Source organism: Mobula hypostoma, chromosome 30 (assembly GCF_963921235.1).
Source record: "Mobula hypostoma chromosome 30, sMobHyp1.1, whole genome shotgun sequence".
NCBI classification, from domain to species: Eukaryota; Metazoa; Chordata; class Chondrichthyes; order Myliobatiformes; family Myliobatidae; genus Mobula; species Mobula hypostoma.
The window spans coordinates 5,699,396-5,709,889 of NC_086126.1; the positions used below are offsets into that span (position 1 = coordinate 5,699,396).

A 10,494-nucleotide genomic window follows, 5' to 3' on the forward strand; every position below is an offset into this window, starting at 1 on the left:
AATTGTGCTGCTGTGTCTCCTGGAGCTGACAGCAAGGGGGTGTGCTTCAGGGCAATAGTTGGTGGGGTGGAGCTGGGGGTTTGGTAACTCCAGGCCAGAAACATTGGAGTCTGGGGGGTGTGTGAGGAGTTGAGGCTGTCAGGAGGAGGACGGGATGGGGTCATTGGGGGGGGGGGGTGTCTGCAGTGAGGGTGACCAGCCTCTCCACGTCTGACTGTGTGCCTGCTTCCCCCACCCCACAGCGGCGAGACCCCTCAGCTGTACATTCCGGTGCCGGAGAAGCGGACGGCAACAATCGGTGGGGCGATGATGGGGTCCACGCACATCTACGACATGTCGGCGGTGAGTTTCCGTGGCGGGTGGGGGGAGAGGTGTCGACCCACCGCTACCTGCCGCCCACTTACACATCTTGCCTAATCTGTTTCCATTCGTCATAGTCCTATCAGCATCCTTTAGCCCATCACCCACACAGGAGGAGGGGGCCAATCACAGCGGGCATCTGACTCGCGTCGTTGGGTTGTGAGAGGGAACAGGAGCATCCAGAGGAATCACGCAATCGAAGGGAGACCGTGCAAATCCTCCCACCTGCCCTGCTTTACTTTCCAGAGCAGGCTGCCAATTCATAACCTTGTCGAACACCTTCCTAAGATCCCTGCAGCAACACTACCTCAATGCCTTCATTCCGCATAACTCCATTTTTCTGTCATCCGTGTGCCGATCTAAGAGCCTCGTAAACGTTCTCAATGTATCTGTCTCTACCACCACCCTTTAGCGTCGTGTTTCACGCACCCGCCGTTGTTTTTTTTAAACACCACTACCTCTGACATTCCAGCACCCCCCCCATACTTTACCCTGGGGAAAAAATGTGTATCCATTCACTATGGAAATGAGGTTGAAAGATTACAGAGAAAATTTACATTTTTACAGTCTGTGGTGGCCAGTGCGATCATGTTTGCTGTTGTGTGCTGGGGCAGCAGGCTGAGGGTAGCAGACACCAACAGAATCAACAAACTCATTCGTAAGGGCCAGTGATGTTGTGGGGATGGAACTGGACACTCTGATGGTGGTGTCTGAAAAGAGGGTGCTGTCCAAGTTGCATGCCATCTTGGACAATGTCTCCCATCCACTACATAATGTACTGGGTGGGCACAGGAGTACATTCAGCCAGAGACTCATTCCACCGAGATGCAACACAGAGCGTCATAGGAAGTCATTCCTGCCTGTGGCCATCAAACTTTACAACTCCTCCCTTGGAGGGTCAGACACCCTGAGCCAATAGGCTGCTCCTGGACTTATTTCCTGGCATAATTTACACATTACTATTTATTTATGGTTTTATTACTATTTATTATTTATGGTGTAATTGTAAAGAAAACCAATTTCCCCCGGGATCAGTGAAGTATGACTATGACTACAAGGCTGTTGCCAGGTCTGGATGACCTGAGTTATAAGAAAAGATTGAATGGGTTGGAACTTTATTCTTTGTAACATAGAGATTGAGAGGAGATTTGATAGAGGTTTACAGAACTATAGGGTAAATGCAAACAGGCGTCTTCCACTGGAAGATGGGTTGGGCTACACACGGGTCGCGGTTTGAGGGTGGAAGGTGAAAAGTTTAAGGGGAACATGAGGGGAAACTTCTTAACTCGGAGGGTGGTGAGAGTGTGGAGGGAGCTGCCAGCACAAGTGGTGGATGCGAGCTCGATTTCAACACCAAAGAGGGGTTTGGACAGGTACATGGACAGGAGGAATGTGGAGGGCTGTGGTCCTAGTGCAGGTCGATGGGAGTAGGCAGCTTAAATGGAATGGCTCAGCACAGAGTAGATGGGCTGAATGGCCTGTTTCTGTGCTGTACTTCTCTATGACTGTGTGTCTCTTGTGCTTTTGTGCACCTCTCATCCTCCTTCACTCTGAAGAGAAGCCCCGGTTTGCTCCGTGAACCCTACCTCAGTATTTTGCTCTTTTTGGGCTTATTTTTAAGATGTTTCTTACTGTAACTTTTAAAATATATTTCAATGAACTGCAAAACAATAAATTTTGCAACTTATGTCACTGATGTTAAACCTGATTCTAATATTTCCCTCATCCCCTCTTCTCGTGTTCCCAATATGATTATTTGGGGTACTCATTCTTCACTGCCAGGGATATTTCATGGCAACTTTTATTTTTCTGTCTTAAAAGCGCTATGATTCTGCAAGAGCTTCGCTCTGTTGTGGTTGCTTCTACCTGCTGTACGCCTTTCCTGCCCCCCCTCCCCCTTCAGTAACTTTTGCCATTAAGACGTCTCTGATCTTGCCTTCCAAGCGTTTGTTAATCTTGCCCTGTGTGTGTTTCATCTGAGGCCAGCGTGCGCTCACTGCACCTTTTGTTCTGGCTTGGCCGCACGCTATTTTTGTTCTCTTTAGTAGGTCACACACAGGGCAAACACCAGCCGTGTCCTTTGAGACGCCGCGTGTGGCCACACTTTGCAGAGCAGTATTCTCTCGCCCTGGTTTGGAATAGAGAATGTAGAACAGTACAGGCCCTTTAGCCCACGATACTGTGCTGATCTTTTAACCTACTCCAAGATCAGTCTAACCCATGGCTTCCCAACCTATGATCCCCTGAACATCGCCCTCCATTTTTCTGTCATCCACGTGCCTACCTCGCAGAGTCTCTTCAAGTCCGTTACCACCACCTCTGGCGGTGTTCCCCGCACACCCACCGCTCTGTGTAAAACCCCTCCCTCTGGCATCTCCCATATACTTCCCTGCAATTACCTTAAGAGAAGAGAGCCCCCTTTTTTTTTTTTTACTGGCCGTCTCTGGAAGTGCGGCTCGTTGGTGCCTCGCTAACAGCCGCCGGACTTGGTGGAGAGGAACTTGCCTTTCTTGGGCCCCCACCAAACCTGTGAGGTTGGTATGTCTCGCCCACCCAACTCCCAGTTTGTGTGAACGATATGTGATTTACTTCTCTTCCCCCCCACCCCACCCCACCCCTGCAAATGCCTGTGGATAACAAATAACAGATCGCACACTGCATACAATTATAAAGACAGTATATTTATGAACGTTAACTCAACCAAAGAGTTGTTCAAGGGCCCATTATAATTAAACAATCAAATGTGCACGCAAGTTGGAGCTCATCGTGAAGTTGTCTGTAACTTGCATGCTGAACCCTCGGTCTGCATTAAAGCACGCACCACCTGAATGTCGCTCAGAATCCAACGAACAAAGGAGCTTTCCCGAGGGGGTATTGGTCCGTCCTTCTAGAAGCACAACAGGGATGCCATTCTCAGCCAGCTTCCCTTCTGTCTTCTCCCAGCTCCAGCCCCCACCCCCCCCCACACACCAGTGTCCATGCCCAGAGTTCCCTCGAACCATCTCCCAATTCCACCATCCTGATCGGCTGACACGACATCCCTAAGTTGAACAACGTAGCCCCTTATCTTTAGCTCAAACCCAAACAGGCTGAAAGCAGAACAGACTGGTCTTACAGAACTGCTAAAATGAAATACCTACAGCATAGCAGTAAAAATCTTAACGAGGGCGTAACATGAGCTACATCTGCCCTGGGGAAAGTCTCTCTGCCTCTTATCATCTTATGCGCCTCTGTCCTCCTTTGCTCCAAAGAGAAGAGCGCCAGCTCGCTCAACCTTTCCTCGTGAGACATGCCCTCTGATCCAGGCAGCATCCTGGTAAGTAAGGCCATAAACTATAGGATTAGGCCATTTGGCCCATCGAGTCTGCTCTGCCATTTCATCACAACTCATCCAATTTCTCTTTCAGCCCCAGTCTCCTGTCTTCTCCCCGTATCCCTTCATACCCTGGCTAATCAGGAATCTATGAACCTCTGCTTCAGCTGCCTGTAGCAATAAATTCCACAGATTCACCACCCTCTGGCTGAAGAACCTCCTTTGCGCACTCTAAAGCTTCCACGTCTGTTCTAAAATGATGTGACCAGAACTGAAGGCGTGTGATTGAACCAGAGTTTTATACGGAGTTGCTCTTGAACTCAGTCCCCCAGTGAAGAAGGCCCAACTCATCGTACGCCTTCTTAACTGCCCCATCAACTTGCTTGGCAACTTTGAGGGTGGACGTGGACACGGACAAAGTCCCAGAATCCCACTGTTTCTCCACACTACTGCCAATAATCTTCCCCTCCGTCCTCCCCCATTCCACTCTGGCCCATCCCAGCCTCTCACTGCGCTGCTCACTGTGTGTGTCTGCATCTGTTCCCCCTCTCCAGGTGATGAGTCGGAAAGGACCTGCCCCGGAGACCCAGGGCATCGAGGTTGCCCTGGCTCCAGAGGAGTTGGAGCTCGACCCCATGGCCATGACCCAGAAGTACGAGGAGCGGGTCAGGGAGCAGCAGGCACAGGTCGAGAAGGAGGACTTCAGCGACATGGTGGCCGAGCACGCAGCCAAGCAGAAGGTAAGCCCGTCACACTCCCTTTTACGTTATTAGGGAGTACCTAATGTTTAAGGTCTACAGCTGCTGTATCCTGTTCACTTCACGGTTCAACATGTTGTGAGTTCAGAGATGCTCCTCTGTACGCCACTGTTGTAACGTGTGGTGTCACCTTCCTGTCAGCTTGAACCAGTCTGGCCATCCTCCTCTGACCTCTCTTGTTAACCAGCCGTTCTCACCCGCAGAACTGCCACTCACTGGCTGCTTTGTTTCTCGCACCATTCTCTGTAAACTCTAGAGACTGTTGTGCATGAAAATCCCAAGAGATCAGCTGAGATACTCGAACCACCCCATCTGGCACCAACAATCATTCCACAGTCAAGGTCACTTGGATCACATTTCTTCCCAGTCTGATGTTTGGTCTAAACAACAACTGAACTTGACAGTGTCTTGTAGGCTTTTATGCATTGAGTTGCTCCCACGTGATTTTGCATTAACGAGTAGGCGTACCTAATAAAGTGGCCATTGAGTATACTTACACACACCAAAGTTTATTCATGGCTTCATGCATGGTAGGTCATGTTTAGCCAATCTTAGTTTTTTGAGAACGTTACCAAGAAAGTTGATGAAGGCAAGGCAGTAGACATCTACAGTGGCTTTAGCGAGGACGTTGACAAAGTCCTGCATGTGAGGCTGGATAAGAGTGTTCACTCTCTTGGCGTTCAGAATGAGGTAGTGAATTGGATTAGGCATTGGCTTTGTGGGAGAAACCAAGGGAGTGGTAGTAGATGGTTGCCTCTCTGACTGGGGGCCTGTGACTAGTAGACAGCCATAGAGATTGGTGCTGGGTCTATTGCTGTATCAACGATCTGGGCGATAATGTGGTTAACTGGATCAGCAAATTTGCAGATGACCCAAAGTTTGAGGGCATAGTGGACAGCAAGGAAGGCTATCAAAGTTAGTGGGATCTAGACTAGCTGGGAAAACAGGCTGAAAAATGGCAGATGGAATTTAATGCAGACAAGTGTGAGGTTTTGCACTTTGGTAGGACCAACCAGGGTTGGTCTTGCACAGAAGGTACTGAGGAGTGTGGTAGAACAAAGGGATCTGGGAATGCAGGTCCGTAATTTGTTGAAAGTGGCGTCACAGGTAGATAGGGTTGTAAACAAAGCTTTTGGCACATTGGCCTTTATAAATCAAATTATTGAGTACAGTTGAAGCGGTACAAGACCTTAGTGATGCCTAGTTTGGAGTACTGTGTGCAGTTTTGGTCACCTACCTACAGGAAAGATGTAAATAAGATTGAAAGAGTGCAGAGAAAATTTACGAGGATGCTGCCGAGTTTTGAGGACCTGAGTTATAGGGAAAAGTTGAATAGGATAGGAGTTTATTCCCTGGAGCGCAGGTGAATGAGGGGAGATTTGATAGAGGTGTACAGAATTATGAGGGGTGTAGATAGGGTAAATGCAAGCAGGCTTTTTCCACTCAGGCCAGAGGTTTACAGTAACGTTAAGAGGAAATTGAGGGGAAAATCTTCACTCGGAGCGTGGATCGAGCTGCAGTGGAAGAGGTGGATGCAGGTTCGATTGCGACGTCTAAGAGAAGTTTGGATAAGCATTTGGATGTGCGGGGTGTGTAGCTGTGGTCAAGGTGTGGATGATGGGACTAGGCGGAGTAGCTTGGCACAACCTTGATGGGGCCAAAGGGCCTCTTTCTTGTGCTGTAGTGTCCGATGAGTATGACTCATCTGTCTCGGGCCCAGCACGTGGACGTAGTCGCAAGGAAGGCACTTCAGCATGTTCTTTCTTTCTCGGGAGGCTTGGCTTGTCACTGGACTGGGGGTGTGCCGTTGGCCTCCTGGTCTGGTACGGCAATTGGAATGCGCAGAGGCGTAGGGGGCGGCGGGGTGTCGGGACGCTTGGCGGGCAGATCCCTCCCTGTGGATTCCCGCTGCCTGGGCCACGCCATCTCACGGCCCTCATCGGGCAGGAGGCGCAGAAGCCTGAAGTCCCACACCACCAGGCTCGGGAACATCTACTTCCCTTCAACCATTCCGTTCTTGGACCAACTGGCAGAACCCTAATCACTATCTCAGTAATAGCAACACTGGGGTGACACTAAAAAGGGCGCACATGGCCAAGTGGTTAAGGCTTTGGACTAGCGACCAGAAGGTCGTGAGTTTGAGCCCCAGCCGAGGCAACGTGTTGTGTCCTTGAGCAAGGCACTTAATCACACATTGCTCTGCGATGACACTGGTGCCAAGCTGTATGGGTCCTAATGACCTTCCCCTGGACAACATCGGTGTTGTGGAGAGGGGAGACTTGCAGCACGGACAACTGCCGGTCTTCCATACAACCTTGCCCAGGCCTGCGCCCTGGAGAGTGAAGACTTTCCAGGCGCAGATCCATGGTCTCGCAAGACTAACGGATGCCTTTATTTATTTATTTTATTCTTTTGTTCTAATTGTGTTCTTTCTTCCTTAATGAAGAAGTGTACAATTTTATGTTTAATTTGGCTTTCTTGTGAACACTGCTTATCTGAAGCTCGTGAGCCTGTGTGACGCTGCTACGAGTAAGTTTTCCACTGCACCTGTTCTCAGACGGACTGGTGCACGTGACAGTGACTTCAATTTGACCTTGAGGGGTTATACATTTAGAACTGAGATGAGGGGGAAAAAAATAGAGTCCAAAGTAAATTTTATTATCAGAGTCCATGTATGTCACCACAGACAGTCCTAAGGAGTAAGATTCATTTTCCTGTGGGCATACTCAGCAAATCTATAGAATAGTAACTGTAAACAGGATCAATGAAAGATCAACCAGAGTGCAGAAGACAACAGACTGTGCAAATGCAAATATAAATAAATAGCAATAAAATAACGAGAACATGAGATAAAGAGTCCTTAAAGTGAGATCATTGGCTGTGGGAACACCTCAATGGATGAGTGAAGTTATCCCCTTTTGTTCAAGAGCCTGGTGGTTGAGGGGTAGTAACTGTTCCTGAACCTGGTGGTGCGAGTCCTGAGGCTCCTGGACCTTCTACCTGATGGCAGCAGCGAGAAGAGAGCGTGGGTAGTGGGGATCTCTGATGATGGATGCTGCTTTCCTACGACAGTGTTTCATGTAGACGTGCTCGGTGGTTAGGAGGGCTTCACCCGTGATGTACTGGCCAAATCCACTACCTTGTGAAGGATTTTTCGTTCAAAGGCTTTGGCGTTTCCATACCAGGCTGTGATGCAGCCAGTCAATACACTCTCCACTGGACATCTGTAGAAGCTTGTCAGAGACAGGCAGACCTGTGGAATTCCGTGGCCCAGAGGCCAAGTCAGTGAATACTTTTAACAAGGTCGAGAAGTTAGATGCCAAAGAAAAATGTCAAACGCCACCGGGAGAAGGTGGAATGTATTAGCAAGACAGAACATTGCTCTGGGTTGTGTAGCAAGAACAGAAGGATAATTAACCTACCTACCTTTCTTAATAAAAAAAAAATCACGACATACACCAATTATATTAAACCTAATTCAGATACCTCGTATCTTCTTGTGTCCCAGTGAAGGGGTTCCCAAACTGGGGTCCACAGAGCCCTGGCTTAGTGATGTTGGTCCGTGGCATAACGAAGCTTGTGAAACCCTGGTCCAGTGAGGAGAACATTCTCGATGACAGTAGAAGTCTCTGGGCCTATGCTTGATGGAGTTTAGAAGGACGAGAGAGGGATCTCATTGAAGCCTCCCAGGCCGAGACAGAATGGACGTGGAGAGAAGGTCTCCTCGGTCCAGAGGGTACAGCCTCAGAATAAAGGGGCGTCCATTTAGAGTGAAGATGAGGAGGAATTTCTTTAGCCAGATGGCGGTGAATCTGTGGAACGCTTTGCCAGAGGCGACTGTGGAGGTCAGGTCGTTTAAGGCCGAGGGTGATAGATTCTTGATTCGTAAGGGGTTAAGGGGAGCGGGTGGGGGAATCGTGCTGTGGAAAGCTTGCAGCCGTATCACAGGTACCTAGCATCAGGTAAGCGGCTTTCACGAGAAAAGCATGAATTACACGCAATCTTTACGAGAAAGAGCACAATCAGAGCCAAAGATGTCCATCCTATTACAAAGCAGTCACAGTGTTGCTATCCTGAGGTCGTGATTAGGGTTGTGCTGGCCGGTTCGAGAACCGGATGGCTGTTAAGGGAAGTAGCTGTCGGTGAACCCGGTGGTGTGGGGCTTCAGGCTCCTGTGCCTCCCGCTCGATGGGAGCCGCGAGAAGACGGCACGGTTCAGGTGGCGGGGATTTTTTGACCTAGAGGAGGCAACGGCCATCCCGATACCCCAGATGGCGGGGAGGGATGTGCCCGGGGCTGAGTCCATAACTCTGCAGCTTCGCGCATTCCTGCAAGTTTGGATTGCCGTGTCGGACCCTGATGTGACTATTCATCACAGATGTTCCACGGGGAGCAAATCTGATGGACTGAATGGCCTTGGCCCGTTCCTGTCCGACAGGCAGTGTTGATAAAACAGGTGCACCCGCGTTGACCAGGAATCCACCCTGACGGAATTCGCAAATCGCTCGGGGTGGGGGGGGGAGAGGAATGCCAGCCTCTATAGAGGGAGGGGGGTCTCTGGCAGCACCCCCCACCCGGAGAGAGACTTGGCAAGAGGGAGTGGGGTGGAGAGGTTTTTCTGGGACAGATCGGGCTGACGTGTCCGATCGGGAGTGGTGCCCTTCTCCCTTCGGGGGCCCTGGCTCCTACAGCCTGGATTCCCCACCACCTCCTCCTCCGCACGACAGCCAACACTCCTCTGCCGCTGTGCAGTCCGAGCGGCCTCTGTACGGGGGACCTGCAGCCCTTCTAGGGCGGATGCTGCCGTCTCCCCCACGCCTTCCCCCCGATCCCTGTCACTCTGCCTTCAGACCTGCTCCTGTTGTGGCTCCAAGTGCCAAACGCTGACGTGTCGCACGTCTCTCCCCTAACAGGGTGGCCGGAACCGCGCACCGTGCGGCCTCACCGGTGACTCCTACCGCTGTGACGTGGGAACAGAATTGGGCCGTTCACCCACCAAGTCTGCCCCGCCGTTCCATCGTGACTTTCCCTCTCAACGCCGAGTCTCTGGCCTTCTCCCCGTGACCTTTGTATCAACCTCCGCTTCAAATAACTTGGCCCTCCATGGCAATGAATTTCACTGCTTCACCACCCTCTGGCTAAAGAAATTCCTCCTCGTCTCTGTTCTAAAGGGACGTCCCTCTATTCTGTGACTGCCCTCTGGTCCTAGACTCCCCCACCATTAGAAGCATACTTTCCACATCCCCTCTTTCAATATTGGACAGATTTCAATGAAATCCCCCCCCCCCCCAGCAAGTTCAGGCCCAGAGCCTTCAAGCCCTCCTGCTAACATTAACCCTTTCATTCTGGTGACCGTCCTCAGGACCCCTGTCCAACACCAGCACACCCTTTCGTAGCCGTGGCTGTGTCCTGCGTCTAAGGCAGATCCCCCTAACCTGTGCCTGTCTGTTCCGCAGCAAAAGAAGAGGAAGGCCCAGCCAGCCGACAGCAGTCGCGGAACGAAGAAGTACAAAGAGTTCAAGTTCTAGCCGGGGGCCCAGGCTGCCACGTTCATTCGCCCCCTTTGCCGTTTCCCTCCACCGTTCCCTGCTCCACTTGTATTAAAGTTGTGACCGTTCTTTTTGTTTTCTAACAATCCAGTGTCTGCTTGTCTTCTGTCCTCGAGGCCCCGGGGGAGAGCGTTGGCACGGGATCCGTCCCTGCCAGCATTGCGGAGCCTGCCCGTGCGCCGCGGGGTGGTCTGAGTTCTGTTCTCGTGCCAAGTGAGGGTCGGCGGTGTGGGTGAGGGAGGGATAGCGGTGTAGGCGAGGAAACGACTCGCTGAGGGGGATAAGTGACGTGCAAGGGGGGGGGCTGTGCAGGCGAGGGAGAATGTGTGGAATTGGGACGTTGGTGTAATCCAGGCAGAGCTGTACGTGGGATGGGCACCAGTGTTGGCAAGGTACGTCCATACTGAGGGATGGCGATGTGGCTGAAGGAGGAGTGGGTGGAAGGTGGATTCCCGTGTAGCTGAGGTAGAGATGCCAGTGTCGGCGAAGGAGGGGTGGTGGCGTAGGCGAGGGA

The 10,494-nt window shown here is 51.1% G+C and overlaps 1 protein-coding gene across 2 annotated transcripts in view; it reads left to right on the top strand.

The window, feature by feature from the left end:
• The window catches only part of sf3b2 (splicing factor 3b, subunit 2), an 80,585-nt gene extending 70,510 nt beyond the window's left edge, over positions 1-10,075 (top strand). For both annotated transcript variants that reach the window (XM_063036661.1, XM_063036662.1), the window contains 3 exons: positions 243-342; positions 4,228-4,413; positions 9,888-10,075. In XM_063036661.1, coding sequence (XP_062892731.1) covers positions 243-342; positions 4,228-4,413; positions 9,888-9,959 — 358 coding nt within the window. In that variant the 3' untranslated portion in view covers positions 9,960-10,075. The remainder of the gene's footprint in view (positions 1-242; positions 343-4,227; positions 4,414-9,887) is intronic.
• The last annotated feature ends 419 nt before the right edge of the window (positions 10,076-10,494 follow it).